The following is a 20,184-nucleotide window of genomic DNA, read 5'->3' on the forward strand; positions in this document are numbered from 1 at the left end:
AGGATATTGATAATGACAGTAATAGTGAACAGTGGTCAGGCAGTGTGCTAGGCACTTTGAATACTAGGAGGTTACTGTCGGTGCAGTGCTGTGTTTGGGGCCCACACCTTAATCCATTAAAGTTGCTGTGTATTTTCCCTAGCCACACTTTAAGTGCTTATAGCCTCATGCAGCTCGTGATTACTGTATCAGACAGTGCAGATATAGGACATTCCATCATCACAGAAAGTTCTGTTGGTGAGCATTGGTCTAAGCCATATTAGCAGCATCAGTGTTTTAGTGAAATACTAGATTGTTCTACAGTTGCCTCTTCTCAGTCAGAGCCTGAGCTCTGGCCTCAGTCCACCCCCAATGCTTTCCAGGCCCCTGGCCCATCACTGTTTTCGTTACCAATGCCCCGTGCTTTCGAAACTTATGTTCAGGTCTGACCAAAGCCCCCAACATACGTCCCTGTTTCCTTCAGCTCTCCTATTTCTTCATGTGTACTGAAGTCTAGCTGTCCTGTGATCATGTCATGACTCTCAGAACCTCCAGTGAAGGCCCTTTGCCACTCACTTCATCTCATCGGGCCACGATGGAGGACTCAGCATTCACTTTACTCCCGGCCGACCGACCGCCATTACCAGGCTTTTGTTTTGGCACCTGCTTTCAATTAGGTTTCCTCTTTGAAATTCGGTTAGCACTCCTCTTTGAAAACATTGTTGTCTCTCCTCTCCCCAATTTTAGTTAATATAACCTCTCAATCTACAAGACACTCTTTGACACGTGTTTGAAGAAGTTCACCCATTTTATTACTTGGGCTTTTAAAGTAGTTGTGTATCTTTGACATTTTTTTAAGAGCTTTAGCATCTGACCCTTTTCCCCACTGTCTCATTCTGTCCAGGCTGCTATAACAGAGATACCATAGATGGGGGCTTAAACAATAAACATTTGTTTCTCACAGTTCTGGAGACTGGGAAGTCCAATATCAAGGCACCGGCAGATTCAGTGTCTGGTGAGAGCCACTTCCTGTTTCATAACCAGCCATCTTCTCGCTGTGTCCGCACATGGTGGGAGGGGTGAGGGTGCTCTCTGGGGTCCCATTCATGAGGGCTCCACGCTTATGACCCAATCCCCTCCCAAAGGCCCTACCTCCTAATACCATCACGTTGGGGGTTTCAGTGTGTTTGGAGGGGCACAGATGTTCAGTCCATCACATCCTCCATCTTACCCGCTTTCATCGTTTTTAAAGGTTTCAACATCCATGTTGTTAATATATGCATACCTTAGTCCCAGCATACTTTGGCTTCCGTAACTCGAACATTTTCCCTTGTTCTGTAACTCCCACGTGAACTATACTGTCCATGAATTCCTAAATTCTGGAACTGTTCTCTCTGACCGGAGCCTTTTCTCTTCCTCCCTGTCCCAGGTAAATCTACTCGGTGTCCTCATTCCTGCCTCTAGTTAGTTCCTCAGCCTCTTCTCACATCTCATTTGATCCGTTGTCTCCAGGCTGGTCTTCCCCCCTTTCCATTTAAATATGAATTTTACAATCCCAAACTGGTCTAATTATATTCACTCCCCCCAAACTGCTGTTCTCTACTCACTGAATGGCACCTTTGCCCACCAGCACACCCTGACCGGAAACCTGGGTGCCATCCCCTCCTTCATGCCTGACTTCCAACCAATCACTAAGCACAAATCTTAGTTTCTGCAGTTTTTTGAGCTCTTTTCTCACTGTCACCTTTCTTGTTCAGACTACCGTAATCTCTAGGTGTACGGGTTACAAACGCCTCATGTCCCTTTCTTCACTCAATTTCCTACATTGCAGCCAGAAATGATCCTTTTTCAAGGCAAACTTGATCATGTGACTCTCCTATTTATAATCCTTCAGTTACTTCCCACTGCCTTCAGGGCAATCTCCAGACTCCTTCCCACATCTGTGAGGTCCTTTTAACCCTTCACTGCACCTTCACTCTCCTCTTACACCTGATCCTCCAGCAGACTCAGCCACTGTCAGCTTCAAAAGGCAGTAGAGTTTAGAGGTCGGGCATGGTCTTATTAGAGTTAGCTAGACCTAAATTCAATGTCCAGCCCCACCTTTCGCTGGCTATGAGACTTTGGGCACGTTATTGAATTCTCTGTGCTTCAGTTTTCCTCATCCGTAAAATGGAAATAATGTCTGACTCATAGGATTGTTAGTGAGGACTACATTTTAAAATGTCCATCAGTTGTTTTGTAGAAACTCTGGCACAGAATATTTCCTGCGTAAGTAGTGATGGTTGTGGTGGTGGTGATGGTGGTGGTGGTGGTGGTGGCGGCGGCGGCGGCGGCGACGGTGGTGACGTTGGCTGTGAATCCTTCTGACTGTGCTATGCTTTTCCAGTTTCTGTGTCTTTGTACCTGCCATGCAAATTCTCCTTTATTCCACTGCCTGGATATCGTCTCCATCCTGCAGGTCTTAGCTTACATGCCACTCTCCTAGAAAACCTATTCCCCTATGTACAGAGCTGATGTACCTCTTATAGTGGGTTTCTCAATCTTGGCACTGTTGACATTTAGGGCTACACAATACTTTGTTTTGGAAGATGTCTTGCACATTGAAAGATGTTTAGCAGCATCCCTTGCCTCTACCCACTAGATGCCAATAGCACACCCCAAGTTCTGAGAACCAAAAATGTCTCCAGACATTGCCAACTGTCTCCTGGGTGGGGAGCCCCCAGTTGACACCCACTCCTCATTACAGCATTTATCGAAACGTATTAATATTGCTCATTTGTCTGTATCCTTCACTAAATATGAAAGTCTCTGACAGGAAGGAAAGTATCCATCTCGTTCACCATTAAATCCCTAGTATCTTGCATTTAGCACATAGTGGTACTCAGTCAACATCCACTGACTAAGGGAACTGTAATATGTTCTCACTAACACCAAAGAAATAAAGAATTTCTTTATTCTTATCTTTCTGGTTTACCTACTTTGCCAGTGCCAGTGGACATTAAGCCCAGTCGCATTTTTTTCTATTAGTACTTTCAGCCTCTCGCTAAAGAAAGCCATCTAAGAAAGCCAAGGAATGAATTCCACAGGAGAGTGATACTGTTGCCTTCAGTGCTTATAAGTTCTGTGTAACAATTTGTTTCTTTGCAGCTGACCACCTTTATATACGTTAGACAGGAGTTTCACTTTCTTCATTTCCCAGCTCTGCTCCTCGCACAGTCTCAGTAGATGACCCGCTTTACCCAGATCATGACCAACTGACAGGAGCCTCCACCACCCCTTCTCATTCCACACGTGGATCTTCTTTTTCTTTTTTTTTCTTTTTTTTTTTTGCTTATCTGGCCCTCTTACTTCCCAAGATGAATCTCTTTCTCTAAGTTCTTGGTATCTCCTATTTCTAGGGCTTCAGGGACCCTGAGCTATTTGTCATCACATCTGTCTTGTATCTTCCGTCTTTCCCTCTCTACTGTTTACCCCCCTCATCTATCTACAGTTTGAACAAACAGAACACACCTTTCTGTCGATCAGCTTTCATGAATGTGCTACCTTCTCACCATCATTTCACTGCCAGACCTTTCAAAACAGTCGTCTGCCCTTGCAGCTTTCCATTCATTTCTGAACACATTGCAGTCAGGCTTTCAACAAATTGTAGTCAGATTTCATACTGAACTGCTCACTTATTGGCCACCGGTCACTTTCTGATTACTAAACCCAACGGTCTCATTTCCATCCTCATCTGACTCGATTCTGCAGTTTTGGAAGCCGAAACTGTCCTATTATAATATATCATCTCTTTCCCTCAATTTATCTGCTATTACATTCATGTGGTTTTTTTCTGTATTGCTGTTGTCTACTCCTCATAGTCTCTTTTAACTTGTTTTCCACAAACCTTAAATACGGACTTTCTTCACAGGGTCCTTCGCCAATGTTACCCTCATTTCCGGGGATTTGTGTCTTCTCTCATGGCCAAACCATTGCCTTCGTTTGAACATCCCCAGTCGTGCCTTTAGCTCTAACAGCCTTCCTGGGCCTCAGACCTACATTTCCTGCTGCCACTAGACCTCTATAAATGGATGATATTCCATGAGTATCTGAAACTCTACACAGCCAAATTATTTTCTCCACCTTCCTGTCTACCACTCCTTTCCTTCCACCGTTTTATTATTTTTTAAAAATGATGGCATCACTATCTTTCCAATAGCCCTGGCTTGCATCCTGTATAGTATCTTGGCTCCTCCCCACCTCTGACTCTTCACACCTAATCATGACCAAGCTCTCACTCTCTCTTCAGAGTCCCTTTCTGAGCTGTACCCACCCTCCCATTCCTATAACCTGCCCTGGTTCAGGTCGTCACATACTCTTATGCCACCTTTGCAGACTATTGCAATCATCTTCTAAATTGGTCTCCCTTAGGTCTTTTCCAATTCCTGTGTATCTTTCACAGTACTGCCAACATCTTCCTGAATTGTAAATCTCCCTGTTCAGGCAGCTCCCCTGCTGCAGTGCCATAAAAGACAAATGCCTTAACATGACCTTCCAGATCTTTCACAATATGGTCCCGCTCTAACTTTTCTATCCTTATCTTTTACTATCCATTCTTTCACATGACCAGTGCTGTCTCCAGAATGTCACCTGCAAATGACCATTGCCATGGATTTATAAGTACTCTACATTTCTGCACTGTATTAATCTGTGAAATATCTGTTCAACCCATGAGGATCAACACAGGTAGCAGTCTTCCCCAAAGTTTTCACAACCCCTTCTTGTTTGAATACATCTCTTCCTCCTCTATATTCCGATTGATGCTGTGTATAATTTCCATAGCTCTGCTCCCCGAAAGACCTTAAAAGTCAGATCTGTGACATCTACCACTATAATTCCTCAGGCCATTTATGTATTTGTTGTACAATAAATGTTTGTTGAATGAAAGTCGGTTATTAGCTTTAAATATTAATACGAATGTTTGTAGTTAGTGCTTTTAAAAATTTAACACTTAAAAACTAGAGAGGCTGTTGTGTCTTGCGAATCTGTAACATTTTTCACTGAATTAATAATAATGCAAAGATTTCTAACCAGTTTACAAAATGCAGTGCAAGTCTACTACTTTTATTTGTAAGGTATGTTACAACACTTTAGAAATTTTGCTTTCCAAGAGAAAAAAGTGAGATGACATATATATTTTTTAATTTTAAAACCTACTACTTTATTTACTTAGCAATGAAACGGTTACTTTGTTTGTATAGTTCCTTGACGTTTGGTGCCATCTAGCGTTCCATTTTGCATATTGCATGCTAAGTAAGAATGAATTATTTCATACATTTGCATTTATAGTGGTAGTGAAAACAGCAGAGGATTTTATAAGAAAGCAAATCTATAACATGAGAAAATTATAGTGCCATGCATAGATTCTTTTGTGGAACTACTTCGATCAGATCCCTACTCTGCCACTTTCTAGGTGGGTGACCTTGGGCAAGTTACTTAACTTCTCAAAGCCTCAATTTCTTCAACTGAAGGATAAGGCTGACTTAAAATTTAGTGAGCGAGTTAAGTAAATTAATCCATATAAGCCATTTAGCAAAGTGTCTGCCGCATAGTAAGTGCTCAATAAATGTTTTTGGTTTTGTTTTGAAAATTGCAAGTCATTACAACTGAGGATGATGATAAAAGAGATAAAGAAAATTAACCTGGGAATAAATTGAGGGTGGAAAAGTAGTGGCTTTTGCAGTGATGCCTTGATAAAGCTCCAAGATGGAAAGATTATTAACCAGGCCGTAGACCTGCCTGCTTTTATTCAGAGGGAAAGTGTTGGCTTTGGCATGAAGTTATCGTGAGCATATCTAAATGAGATAACCTTCCAAAGAAATACTTTTTCAAAAATACCAATCCAATAGGTTGGATGAATGTCCCCAGAACTTTTTTCTCCTTTTCAAGGATCCAAATTATGCTTTTTCCTGGACTATAGCAGACTCAGAAAGGCAAGAATTAGAAACCTGAATAAAAAGAAAATCAGAAAAGCATTGAGTATTTGATTATAGGCACAGGCATAGAAGATAATGCTTCTTGATATATATATATATATATATATATATATATATATATATATGTATATATACATATATATATATATATATATATACATATATACATATATATGTATATATATATTGTCTGCCACAAAACAAAAACAAATTATAAATATCTTGAAAATGGAAGACAGGCATAAGACTGATAAGGTTTCTAGTAAGCAAGAGTTTATAAATTAAATATCAGTAGTTTGCATTATTCATAAGTTAAATGTTTAAAATGTGTTGATAATCATTTTTATTTCATAGGCTTTATTTCATAAAAATAAAAACATTTTCATAAGTTTTAAGGTTTATATTCGCAAGTGAAACCTGTACTTCTCGTAAGATCTTTAATTATAAATTCTATCACAAGAATTTCTAGGAACCTAGCCCTGGCAGTTGGGAAGGACTTTTATATATTCTGAAACAGGTTTCCTGTTTTAAAAGTTGAGTTGACTAGATATAAACTTGTTTTAGAGGGTGTTTTGACCCCACTAAGATAATAATGCATACTCTTTGGCTTAATAAACTAGGACTGGGAGTATCAAGTCCAATAAATTATGTTTCGAAAAGTGTATTAATGTGGCCAGCATAGAATGACCACAAATAAAGACATTTTCCAGACGAGAAAAGGTCCCTTGAGGACTGAATCTACTGGGTGGGGGGAAAGTATAATTTCCCAGCTCCTCAAGACCTACAGCCATTTCCGCCATTTCCAGGTGTTGTGCTCACGGAAAGAGAGAAGGCACCACTCACTTTCTCTGCAAGCCGGAAATTATTCATAACTTGGTCACCTTTGAAGAGATGTCAGTCAATTGTAATTGACAGTTGACTGATCTAGCTTTGAGAACTCAGTTACATCTTTACTAAATGATTAGATTAGTATAATCAGGGAGTGCCGAATCATCTGGGATTCTGGGAAACTAGGAACGGGAACCCTAGAATTAAAAGAGAAACCTTTAATGGAAATAGTGTATAAATATTTGTTTAGTAGAACCAAATCTTTCTAGTATTGTGAGGTCCACTGTAAGACAGATATCTTTAGAAATATGAAATCACTTTTCTAATTCCAAGTGTAATTAAGCTTTGATATTTTCTTCATTGTGACCGGGCATATATATTAAAATCAAAGCAAATAAAAGTAAATGCTATATTATAATGTGGCATCATTGGTTACACACCGAGGGTTGTTGATAACCAGTTTTTAATCTAATATTGTTATTCAGTGTTTCATTACTGTTTTTATACTTCCTCAGCGTGACCCATTGGTGGTGGCTAGTCCTAATAGAGAGAAGGCCAACCATAAAACCAAGGCTTCAGCAATGATTTTCTTTAGGTGATTTACAATTTCTTTATACTTTTTGCTTTATGTCATCTTATCTTAGACTCTTAGGCCTTTTACTCGGTCAGGGTCATTTATTATTCCTTGTTCCTGAATTGATTGAATTCTTTTAATTGATTATTTTGCTCTTCAGCAGTCCCTTCTACTGTTTCTATACTTAATAATCTTGACTCCTGAGTTTTTGTTCAATTAAAAACTTTCTCATTGGATATATTGGTTTATATTCAATAATCATTTTATTCTTTCTTACCAGTATTCATTATATTGGCAAAAGTTATGAGCATTTTTATTAGTGTCCTATAAAATATGTTTCACAAGAGCCATTATATTCTGAAGCACAAAAGGCTCTATTTCAAGTTCCAAGTGCTTACATTTTGAAAAAAATATGCTTTTTCGTGTCTCTTAAAATCTAATTTAAAATTTTCCTTTCAAAACATTCTCAACTAGAATTGAACTTGGGACTAACTTTCTAGGAGAATCATTTTTTTAGTCATTGGTTTTGCGTATCAGTTAATCTGAGACAATTTAATTTTAACCTCATATTTCATCTAGTAGTACAGAAACTTTCCAGAAGAGTTTAAAAGAAATTGAAGTTTAATATTTTCCAGATGAAGAGAGGAAACTTCACATATCCTAAATACTTATTGTCTGTATTTATTATAGCTTTCACCAGAGGGAAGCATAGCTATGTATAAAACTTACAGTCAGGTTTACTGAGACCATTTCCTTCTCCCTAACGACAAATGTGACTGTCAAATTTATAATCATGCAGGATGTAAGTCATATAATACTTGAGTTTCTTTCTACCAGTTCAGGGGAAAATAGAGGATGGGTGAAGTAGCTGTTGTAAATAAGGGCCATTGGGATAAGACTGAGACACCAGAGAATGACTCAGGTTTTCTATGCTAAGCACCTGGATTTTACTGGGATTTTTTTTTTTAATTGGGATTTTGAAGCTGTAGTTTATTACTGGGTATTATGTATAAATATATTATGAATGTAGCGAAGAGGAAGTTTTAGAATTTTTACTTCTGGAAATGCAGAGTGGGAAATTTAGACTAATGGATAATTATGAATTTTTAAGTTATCAGAAATGGAAGATAACAGTTCTCGTGTTATAAAACTAGGTAGTAAATGCGGTTATGAGTATTTTCCTTATCTTAACTGTTGATTACTACCTAATTTTTATTGTAGTTATGTGTTTAAAGCTAGGGAACTAAATCTTATCTTAATAACATTTAAAGGAACTTGATTATAATATAAGATTTAAAATAGGTACCTGTATGTAATGATAAATATAAAATCTCATTTAAAAATTTTTATCTGTTTATTATTTAAAGTATTCAAATAATTTTTGACCATGAACAAATGAAAAAATCAGTTAAATTGAATATTTACATATTTCATATAGTATAAACATGTTATATAATTGAAAATACTAGAACATTTTATTTTTCTGATCCCTTTTTCATAATTTTTGCTCATCAGTGACCCTCATTAAGGTCTATCATCTAAATCTTGTTAATTGATAAGTTAATATAGCCTTAGTTATGAAAATTGGAATATATGAATAAATGTAACATTTGGATACTGTATTAACAAACAATATAAAATGTTTCTAATCGACTTTATAGTGTGTTTAACTATTTTAAATAAAAGTAAAGCTTAATTGTCTCATTTTCCCCTTATTTTTTCCAAATTCTAAGCTCCCGTTTTACTGTGTTATTCTGGCAGGCTTTAATCCAGTGTGAACAGTTGAAGAGTGAACTAGAGGGGCAAGCAGACCGACTTCAAAAAGAACTGTCATCTCAGCAAGAGAAAAGGGCCTTTGAGAAAGAGATGATGAAAAAAGAAACGGCAAAAGAACGGGAGGACATGAGATCCAAGGTACTAAAGGATTTAGTTCATTATCCACATTGCAGAAGAAATGTTTGGTGATGTCACCAATGATACTATAGGCCTACAATTATTGAATGAGCTTTAAATTTTAAAACCTTGTAAGTAGTCGAATTTCTTATAACTGAGAATCATAAAATTTTTCTATTTTTTCCATGTATTTCTCACTAAAGGTTATATTCCCTGGCCTTTCCAAATAGAATAATCAGTTTGATTCCATCATATGAAATTATGAAATTTATTGTAATCCTGCCATTCTGTTTGGTCCCCTCTCTCACGTATGTCAGGGGACGGCAGGTACTCTTCAGATACCCAGATTTTATTTCAACTTTGGCTAAATCAAAAAGAGATGACTGCCCCACATCATCCTTCACCCAAAATTAAACTTGCAGAAGATAAAACACTTGTGAGAAACCAAGTAACCAAGAAAAAGTGATTATGTGTATTGTGCAAAATAGATTCTAACAAATTACATGATGAATAATGGCCATAGCCTGATGAATAATTGGAAGGGGGAAATTAAAGGCACAGGAACAGATAACATGAAATAGGCAGTGTTTGGAAAACAGTTACCAATTGGAATACAGAGCTGAGTGGAACCTAGCTTTAAAGTTGCTACAGTAGAGTAAAATTGAGCAAGATGTGGTCCACGAGGTAACTGAAAACAACTGTTACATGGGTTGTTGTTGTTTTTTTAATTTTTTTAAAAAAGTAGACTCACACCTTCTACCCCAAATACTGTGTTGTTACAGTATTCCAGCGTGTGATTATTAACTCACACAGCAACCATCTACTGAGCTGCAGATTTAGTTGCTGTGTGAGTTAATGTTTAACACTGCTGTGGCTTTAATTCCATATATATGGTATTAATTTAGAAATCTTTGGCTCTGTTGAACTCCCAAACCAGCCTCCTTTCCCTCTTTGCTTTTCTAGTGGAGCTACTATTCATCCGGTTGCCCACTCAGTAATCTTGCTCTCATCCTTGTCTCCTCCCTCTCCCTAACCCTACATGTCATGATGTTGCCAAGTTCTAGAGGCTCGGGCCCCTAGGAACTTTCCCTTGCCCTGTCTCTCCATCCCACTGTTATCCATCCCTCACCCGGGATGATTCTTAAACCTGGGTGGGCTCCTTGCATCCAGTCGCACCTCCCTCCCAGCTGTCCTTCAAAGCACAGCTGGATGATCTCTCCAAAATGAGCTTCGCAATATGTCAGTCTCTTGCTTCAAAATTCTTTCATGTGCCCCTGTAAGCCCTTGGCTAAAATTTAGGATCCTTTAGCAGAGCATGAAGATTCTACAGTCTTCTTCCCTTTTTTGGCTCTCCAGTCTCATGTCCCTTCACTTTTCTTTCTTGCATTGCCACCATACTGATCTGCTTGTACTTCCTTAGATGTGCGGACACACCCATTTGCCATGCTGTTTTGTCATCTCAGAATTTTGCCCCCTGCCTAGAGGAGCCTTTCTCTCCCCCCTCCGATGGATCTTTCAAAATTCTTCTTGGTACCACCTCTTCTCACAGCCTCCCAGTGATGAATTGAGAGTCTCTCCTATGGGCCCCCGTAACTAAATTTATTACAAATTCTTCTTGAATTATTTGTCTCCCCTAATTTACTGTGAGTCCCCTGAATGTATGGTCTGTTAACATTTTCACTGTGTGGCCCTTTCCTCTCACATAAAATGTGCTCAATATATATTTGTTGAATTAATGAATGTAATACAAGCGCAAGCAAAAAGGCTCCATACCATTGGAAAGGTATGATTAAAATGCTGAAAGGTCAGAGGATCTGAACAGATCCCTGTCTGCAAGAGATCTTGGAAGGCTTTGTGGAGAAGGTGGCATGTTTTTAACTGACCTTCAAAGGATAGGGAGCATTTAGAAATGCAGAGTATGGGAAGGAATGCTGGCTATAACCAACATGGGTAAGACATGGAGGGAGTTAAAATTGTGAACTGAGTGTTGCGTGTGAGAGAGAGAACGGCATCAATAGCAAAGACCAGCTATTGTGCATACCGAAGAGATTTTTCTTTTCTGGGTGTCTGGTGGAAACCTGTTACCTTGCTGAGTAGTTCTACTGTATAAAAATATGTTGATGAGAATTCCTGGCAAGAAAGAACAAAGGAAGGCTGAAAAGTGCCCGGCAGTATTCCAGGTGCTTTCACAGGTAATAGAACGTCTTTCTTATATGGACAATTATTTCATGAATAAAGGTGACAACAGAAATACAATGTATTTCTGAGTCTGAGTCATTTGTTTTGCTGCCAGTAAGTCTTGGTTGACATTTGATCTCAAGGTCCTGCCCTAAGTATAAATGTCTGAATAAAGTGCTGAAAGTAGTCTGAGCATTGAGGTAAGTGCTCAAACCAGGAAATCGCTCTAAGTGGCTTTGGGGTAAAAGACTTTAGGGTTGAATCTAATTTGACCTTTCTGTGACCTTGAACAATTCATGTAATCTCTCCAAATTCCAAAAGTATAAATAATGGAGTTGATCTTCTCAAGGAATTGATTGGATTAAATAAGATAATGTTTTGAAAGTACCTAATATAAATAATACCTGGCTTAGAGTGGACATTTAATAAGTTTTGGCTTGTGGCTGTTACCATTCTGACTCCAGAAAAAGAGAAAAGTAGTCTTATATTGGGTAGATTTCTTGGATCTTCATGTGAGTAAAAGCAGACAGATTTGAATATAAAGCCCAGTTTTACTTGTTATTTATCAGCTTGAATGAACTTGGGCAAATTATTTCATTTTTTAATTTCATTTTTTCAATTGAAAATTAACCCAATATAATTCTTTCTCCAAGGGGATTGGAAGAGAGAATGTATATCATCCTGCCGAGCGCAGGAAGTTAACTCACAGGGAGACTGAACAGTTAACCATGTACGTGCTCTGTGCTTAGTGCTGGAGCAAGCGTTCCTGCTTTCCTGGCGGCGAGGAATGCCTGCAATACATTCAGATTTTCTTTCTTTCTGTTATTTTTCTTCTTTCTCTCTTTTTTTAAATTTCATCTGTGGGGGAAACTCTAGGAGAGCAGATGCCATCTACCTAGACAGGTTTTGAATCATGCCCCTATGAAGGGTACTTGCTGTGAGTTTGTTTGTTGTCTTTCCCAGCAGTCCTGGGTTCCACTGAGCCACCGAGATTTGTTAGTTCAGTCATTCATCATGTATATGTCGAGCGCCCTCTACAGTCCGCGCATTTTCTTAGTTGGTTCCCTTGATAACAGCCCTTTGCTGGAATCTTTAATTCCTGTGCCTCCGGATGGGGAGCACCTTCCATGTTCCGTACACCGGGGACAGTGTTAGTGTAAAAATTCCTATCAGGCTCTCCAAGCTGGGCGTCCTTGTCTCTGGCTTGCCCCTGTCAAAGTGTAAAGGACTTACCTGATGTCAGCGCCCTGGACACCCAGCAGTGTTGCAGCTGTCGGTGTTACTTCTGTCTCTGCAACAGATGTGGATGGAGAAGCTCCTGCAGGGTGATCCTGACTTCCAGATGGTGGGCGTGGGGGAAAAGAAGGTGTGACAACAGGAGGGGAGGCCTCGGGAAGTGGGTGACAGGAGGCAGCAGACAGGTAATGGGCAGAGGAAAGAAGTGATGGGTGGCAGAGGGACGGGATCATATGGAAGGGGTGTGATTTGTTCCATGCCTTGTGATAGAAACTGACTCAGTATCTACAGTCAGCAATTCTGCTAATATGTCTGCGTATTTATTTCAAAAGTCACACAATGTTAATATGTTTACCATAAGGTATAGCTCCACATAAGTAAGTAATATATGATTTTTAGTAGCTGGTAATTAAAGTTTGTTGTTGCTATGTGGTTCCAGAAAAGCTATAGTTACACATTCATAATAAGGATATTCATGAACTTGAATTTTTAAATTAAAGAAATTAAACTAATTTGTTACATGTAACTTCTTTTGACCTTTAATTTTAGGTTGAGATTGTAATATGCATAAGGATGGTTTGTAGCTTGATATTAGTAAAAATAATTTTATGTGCAAGTTAGATTTGTAGCCAATTTTTTGATGGTAAGAAGGACATAGAAACCACAATATGTCAAATGTACAATTCTCCACAATCCCCAGGAGAGTTAATACATCTACTGTCTGCATTAGAAAATAGCTACAGGGCTCATTATTTTCACAAGTGTCAACTTCCGTTAGACATATATTTCAAAGGCTACCTTGGATTTTATCACAAAATTTTAGCTCCTGATTTCAGTTATAAAGCTGAATTCATACCCGTGTCAGGGTACAGTGGTAGATTTCAAATGTTATTATTTCAAATTCATCACCAGTTCTTGTTTTAACAGTTTAAAAACTGATAGATATCCCTATATGTTTTGCTGTGGGGTGAGGTCACATTTCTTCTTCATTGTAAAATCGCTAATACAAATAAGAAATTAAGAGTCTAGAAAGTTTTTACTGACTGAATCAGAGTAAAATATAATTGCAAACAACAATAAAAAATATGTAAAGGTTAAATCTAAGATCTAGAAAGCATTTCTAACCCTGAGAAGAAAGCTTTTCCATAGAGTCCCTCAGAGAAGCCATTTATTATCATTATTCATTTATTCATCAAACATGTGGTGCCCCTTGAGGACCATGCTCTAAGGAACTGCCGGTCTAATGAGGAAACTAGCAGACAGCTACCAACAGCGTGAGAAGTACTGGCTGGAGGGAGGCAGAGGTTGGGGTGTGATAGGTGTGCTGAGGTGGGCGTAGGAGCGCGTGCCGCAGTGGTTGTCAAAATCGTAAACCACTGGGATGGCGTGGACGGCAGTCAGTGTGAGTGGATGCCAGCTGCAATACAACGGGCGTGACAGTCCCGGGCACATCTGCTGAATATCACCCCTGAGTGTATGAAGGGGCTTCTGTTTTGTGCTGGGAGCTGGAGGCCGAAGAAGCCTTTTTGGAGGAGAGGACATAGGGGCTAAGTGCAGTGCTCCAGGAGGAATGGGGAGAGCTAGAGAATGGGAAGGCTGGGGGGGTGGGGGTGGAAGGGCAGATACCAACCAAGGGACCTGCTGAGAGCCTCCGCTTTGTGGTGTGGGGCAGGGGTGGGTTTCGTAGAGCAGCAGTATCTCTCTCTAAAGATCCCTGCCTCTCCAGCTCTCCCAATCAAGCCTTGTATGCCCTCCATGTGGGAAGGGGTTTAAGAGTTGTCTGATTCCTTGATAGCTCTCCTGAAATTCTTTCATGTCCGTCTCTTCCGTAACTTACGTAGGTATCCGATATCTGTCACCTTAGAGTTTCAACCAAAACTTTGATTTTGCCTTGTTATATGTTTTCCAAAATGAGGGTGGAGACCGGGGAATGAACAGGAGGGAGGCACATATTTAAGTCATGGGGGATAGATGAGTGGAAGAGGTGGAGAAATGGACGTACCCAATCTACAGAGAAATGACTTACAGAGACAGCTCCATGGCTATGCTGAAACTGTATTAACTCAAGTGACGTAATCATTTAGGACTTTTATTTCCTCTGACAGATGTTGACCCTGTCTCAGAATATTGCCCAACTGGAGGCCCAGGTGGAAAAGGTTACAAGAGAGAAGGTTTCAGCTATTAATCAACTAGAGGAAATTCAAAGCCAGCTTACTTCTCAAGAAATGGATGTCACAAAGGTACCAAGAGAGATTTCAGTTTAATAATTACTTAAATATTTTCTGTGAAAAAAATTTGTCCTAACATACAGAGCTCAGAAAGAAGTTTGGAGCAGAAAAGTTTTGTTATTTCAGGATAATAAAGGTCCATCGAAAATGGTCGTTTGGTTAACATGACAGTTCTTATCATCAGTAGGCCCTTCGCTGGGTGCTACAAATATGAAGATAAATTAGGCACACGTAGTGTCCTTGAAAACCTTAAGAATTCAGTGGCTGAGACAGACTCGTAAATAAGCAAGTTTTATGGCTTTAATTATTGAAAGTTTGTATTTCTAAATTCATTAATGAGTAATTTTTGCCAGAGACAGCTCTTCGCAACAATACTAAAAGACATATATTTACAACATGAAAAGTATACTTACCATAAAAAAATTTCCACCTCCCATTCCTTTTCAGACCTGGTCTCTAAAATCAAGATTCTAATACTATAACTTCTTATTTTATTCATCTTTAAATTTATACTTTAAAATGCCACAGTGTTTGCTGTACGGGTATCACAAATTTGTGAACCTGGAAATAAAATGTTTAATGATCTTAACTGGCCAATGGAAGGTACATATTTAAGAAATATTGGAAGTCCATGTGGATTTCAGCAATCACTTCCTTTAAAACTGAGTCACTAAATATGTGTGTACATGATGTAGTAAGTTAAATGAATTTATATTTGACCAATACATACACAGATTATTTTGTTAAAATACATATCCTTTTCATAATGAATTTTACTTCTCATCATATTTGCCCCAAATTTGACACATGTTAATGCCATTGCTGCTTTATAATTCAGTAATTAAAATGAACTTTACCATTAGAAAAGGGAGCCTATTTTTTCTTTTTTCTTCCTTGAGTTTTATAATTAATGTTTGCTTTGTAAAATCCAAGCTAGCAACCGTAAAAGTTTAAAAATATCATATTTGCTAATATAACTGATGTGTTTGTGTGAACGGAAGGGTAAAAGAGCGAGCATTGGTGCAGAGGGATAGAAATGGTTCACCCAAATTTATGGGTGAAAGCTGTTGCAAGAGTTTTCAGCTCATTATAGGGCGAGGACGTTCTGTTGAAATGTGTACAGTGAAGAATGAGTACACTCCGTCTTTAGAACTGTCCAAAGGGACTCAAGTATCAACAGAGTGCCTTGAAGTTGCTTCCAACCTTGAGATAATATAATTCTAGTTCAATTTAACTTGTTGATTTATTATAGATAGAATTGAAATGTTACGGATAAACTTAACACATGATATCCTGAAAGGAGTAAGGCAAGGGAACTTTACAAATAAAATTAAGGGGTAAAGTAGTTCTTAAATAGGACCCTTTCAATCATGTATGTAAATCAAATAGATCTGAGCAGTGAAGAACTAAGAAAGAAAGTAAATGGGAGCCTCTCTTCTTCTTTTCTGTCATTCATAATTTGTAAATTGTATTTAGCTTTAAAATTAATAACTTTTTGTGAATTACTAATTTTTTTTTTGAAATGGGAAGGCTCAACTCTCACACACTGAAAGCATTTGAATTTTAGAATTTTTAGTGGTTTTATTCTTTTTCTAACTTGATGAGAGCCACTGGAAAAAGCTTACTGACTTTTTCTTCTGTCTTGTCACTATAACTTTTGAACACAGATTAGTTTATTTTTAAAAGTATTTTTTATTTGAACATAGGAAATGCATATAGGTTTTCTAAGATTCTAGTACCTCAATAATGATGAAACTGATTTCCAAAGTTGTAATCATCATTTTTGGAGAAATACCAAAATTAAAAAGTTTCAAGAAATGTAACCATCACATGATACATGATTTTTAAAACTTGTTTTTATAAACTAGAGGCTGATTTAGCAGAATTGTGTATTAATTGATTTCTCGACAGATTCTGAGTTATCTTGGAGGCTTATTATAATTTCTGTATTTCCATCTATCTGCTAATTACATTTTCCAAATATATTTATGTCTGCAGAGGCCCTGGATTGGAAAATAAAAATGTATAAAGAACACTTTACGATACTATGTGTGTTCATTATATAGTGATATATTAAAATCATTTTACTTAAATGTACATTTTCCTTTTATGTTAAATCTGTAGTTATAAGTGCAGTGTGTACTTAGTTCCATTCTATGACTTTTACCAGACAATCTTTCTTAACTTAAACACATGTTATTGTACATGGTAAAATTGATGTTATCTACAAAGCTTCCAGTAAATACTGGCTACTACTGTACACCTAACTATCTGTAATATGATCTATTAGCAGAGAGAGTTTTTTTTTTGTTTCTTTAAATAAAAGCCTAACTGATAAAGCCTTTAAAGGAAAAATTTAGAATACAGAATATTTATTTAAATATCAAAATTTGAATGAATGATAACATAACTTAATATTTTAATTAGTAATTTTACCTAGTTAAAATTGAGAAAACAGTGCATTTTGGATGATAATATGCAATCGAAACTATTATTTTACGTAATAAATCGTGAACACATTATGTAAATTCCTTAGTTCTACATTTATTTATCTGTAATTTGGAATTGTTAGACTCAGTAATACCTAATACATCTTAACAGAATATTATATTAAATATATTCTAACAGAAAGTGCCATTCTTAGGAAAGTTCTATTGTATTTTATTTATATGACCTCTAGGGGGCACCAAAAGATCTAATTGCAGGCGTTGCCTGGTAGATTCCAGCAGCTATTGATCTAGTTTTTATAATCTAACAGGTGTGTGGAGAAATGCGCTATCAATTGAATAAAACCAAAATGGATAAGGATGAGGCTGAAAAGGAACACAGAGAGTACAGAGCGAAAACTGAAAGGGATCTTGAAATTAAAGATCAGGTAAGAGATGACACAAGCGTAACTGAAGCAATTAAAACATAATTAATGTTCTTTCTGAAGTTGATGTGGTTTTATTCCTAAGTCATTTATTTCTATTATATTATTTCTAAGTAATGGAACAATTCAGTTTATACTATTAAAGAATTTCATATATAGTTGCCTAAAATTATCACCTTTCACATGAAATGGTGAGACTACAACTGCATGAATTTAAAATTCCAATCTGACAGGTCATAAATATACATTTGGATATGTGTATCTATTACTTACAAAAGTAAAAAAAAAATGTTCTAATGCACAGTTTGAACCTAAAATATACGTGCATGAAGTTCTTGAAAGATGCCAACTTGAATCCAATTTTAAGTGAAAAAGTTTAAAATTTGTAAGATGAGATGAGCTGATATGTAAATATGTCAATCAAATTGATTGTTGGCAGAATGGAACCAGTTTTAACTAAGAAAACCACGAGTACATTTGCTCAGGATGGCTAAATACATTGAAATTAGAAATGTTAGGGGAAAGATGCTGCTTACTTCAATTTCAGTTTGAACAGATGTTTTATGTTATATCTTTGTTGATACCATGTAGATACTCCAATTTTAACTGACAATGCGAATAAAGAGTTTAGAGAGGCAGTTCTAATAGGCTGACTTTTGATTTTCTATTTTTATGTTACAGTACAGAACACTGAAGGCTTATGTTCTTTATATTCAATGAATGCACATTGATAAATCTATTCAATTAAAATAAGACTGAGTTCTAAGTATCGCTATTTTAAAGAAATTGCTACAATTTAAAAGTAGGTAGCCCTAAGTGAATTTTTAAGAAATATATTCCTAGTTCAAAACTTTTTGTCATGTTCTCCTGCATATTTTCCCTTTCAATGCTAGTGACTTTCTGTGTAAATGATGCAAACCCAATTGGGAAAAGTATTGAAAATGTAAGTAATAGTGAAATTTAGTATAAAAAGTTTTTCAGGTGAACACTGAAATCCCTGACATTAAATTAAAATCTAAACACCAAACTCAAATTCTGGTTTTGTACCACTATAGTCAAAGTGTTGTAGAGTTTTACATTTTCAGGAGAATTTTCGTTATTAGCATGTACAAATAATGCAACCAATTTATTCCATCCAGTTGGGGGCGTGCCTGGTAGTGGAATTGAACGTCTTTTTTATCAGGTACTGAAGGTTAGGACTACCAAACCAAACACAGAACTTTCCTTTCTTGATGTATTGTGATTTTTTTTAAAAGCACCACGTTGGCATGCTCACTAGCATTATTATATACCTTTTGTGTTGTTCTATAGCATCTGCCAGCATAACGTTTTAGACTAACTGGAAAAATAAAGCAAAGAAGAGCCTCTGAATTATCTGAAATTATATTATAATGTTCTGGAGAGAAAAAAACACTGTAGGAACAATTACATTATAATATCACTTGTAAATGATAACATGTGTAGAAGTATTTGTAATAGTTGTCTTTAACGCTATCTCATATCTCATTTTAATTAACCAGCGATGATGTAGAGGCTAAAGTTGCCAGATTTTAGTAGGAGCAGTTTTCATTTATAAACATTTCCCATTAAATAGTGAAACATCAACAGTTTCATAATGATTTTTAGTGTTGTTTTTAGAGAGATGTGCCTCTTTAGGAGATCAGAAAGTCAGGAATAAAACCTCTGAACAGTTACAAGATGTTTGTGATACGATGTGCTTGTTACCATTTTTCTTTGGACAGAATGTAAGGAAATCTTATAGGTAGTCTTTGTCACTATTTTGTATTGAACAGACAGTTTCAAAAAAGAAAGTGGTGGTGTCTCATTCCATGGGTGACCTGGAATAGCAAAGCAGCAATTGTTCTTTGGTCTTTCAGCCATGACCTGACCTTCTGTCTCTTAAGACCCAAGAGCTACTTTGCTTGGCCACCATCTGCACTCAAGAGAGAAATTTACATTTAACTTTTAGCAGCTGGGCATGTTGAGCACTTAGAAATACTGGTAATAATATAAAGTGTGTTTAACTTTTAAAGTGTTACATATTGCAATTCAGAATAACAAGAAGGCTATCTGTAGGTTTACAAACCAGGTGTCCCTTGTAACAGTCATTTTATTCATATTTTTGTTAATCTGAACACTTGATACATTTCTAAAGTAGGTGGGAAACTGAGATTGGAATGTGGTGAGAACAAGAGCTTTTTTGATGTATACAAAATAGGGCAAATGGTTGACCACTAAAATCATTTTCCTTGTGACCCGAGCCTTGACTCAGGCATAATTAGAAGGAAAGATTAGGAGAGTAACAATGGCAATCTCTTCCTCCCACTTTCTCCTTTTCTTTTTTCTATTGTGTCAGGAATCGATGGGTGGATTACCCTTGCCATCAGTTCCTTTGTATCCCTTCAGTTTAGAGAGCTCCTG

At 37.2% G+C, this 20,184-nt stretch overlaps 1 protein-coding gene across 7 annotated transcripts in view; it reads left to right on the forward strand.

Annotated features, from left to right (window-relative positions):
* Positions 1-20,184, forward strand: part of SDCCAG8 (SHH signaling and ciliogenesis regulator SDCCAG8) — a 211,348-nt gene that overhangs the window by 48,202 nt on the left and 142,962 nt on the right. For all 7 annotated transcript variants that reach the window (XR_002138627.3, XM_074316832.2, XM_019746823.3 and 4 more), the window contains exons 10-12: positions 9,118-9,270; positions 14,769-14,903; positions 17,650-17,766. Coding sequence is in view for 6 of the 7 variants with exons in the window: in XM_074316832.2 (XP_074172933.2) it covers positions 9,118-9,270; positions 14,769-14,903; positions 17,650-17,766 (405 nt within the window). In the remaining variant the exon portion in view is untranslated. The remainder of the gene's footprint in view (positions 1-9,117; positions 9,271-14,768; positions 14,904-17,649; positions 17,767-20,184) is intronic.

Source organism: Rhinolophus sinicus, chromosome 6 (genome assembly GCF_057876585.1).
Source record: "Rhinolophus sinicus isolate RSI-liver-muscle chromosome 6, RSI-T2T, whole genome shotgun sequence".
NCBI lineage: Eukaryota > Metazoa > Chordata > Mammalia > Chiroptera > Rhinolophidae > Rhinolophus > Rhinolophus sinicus.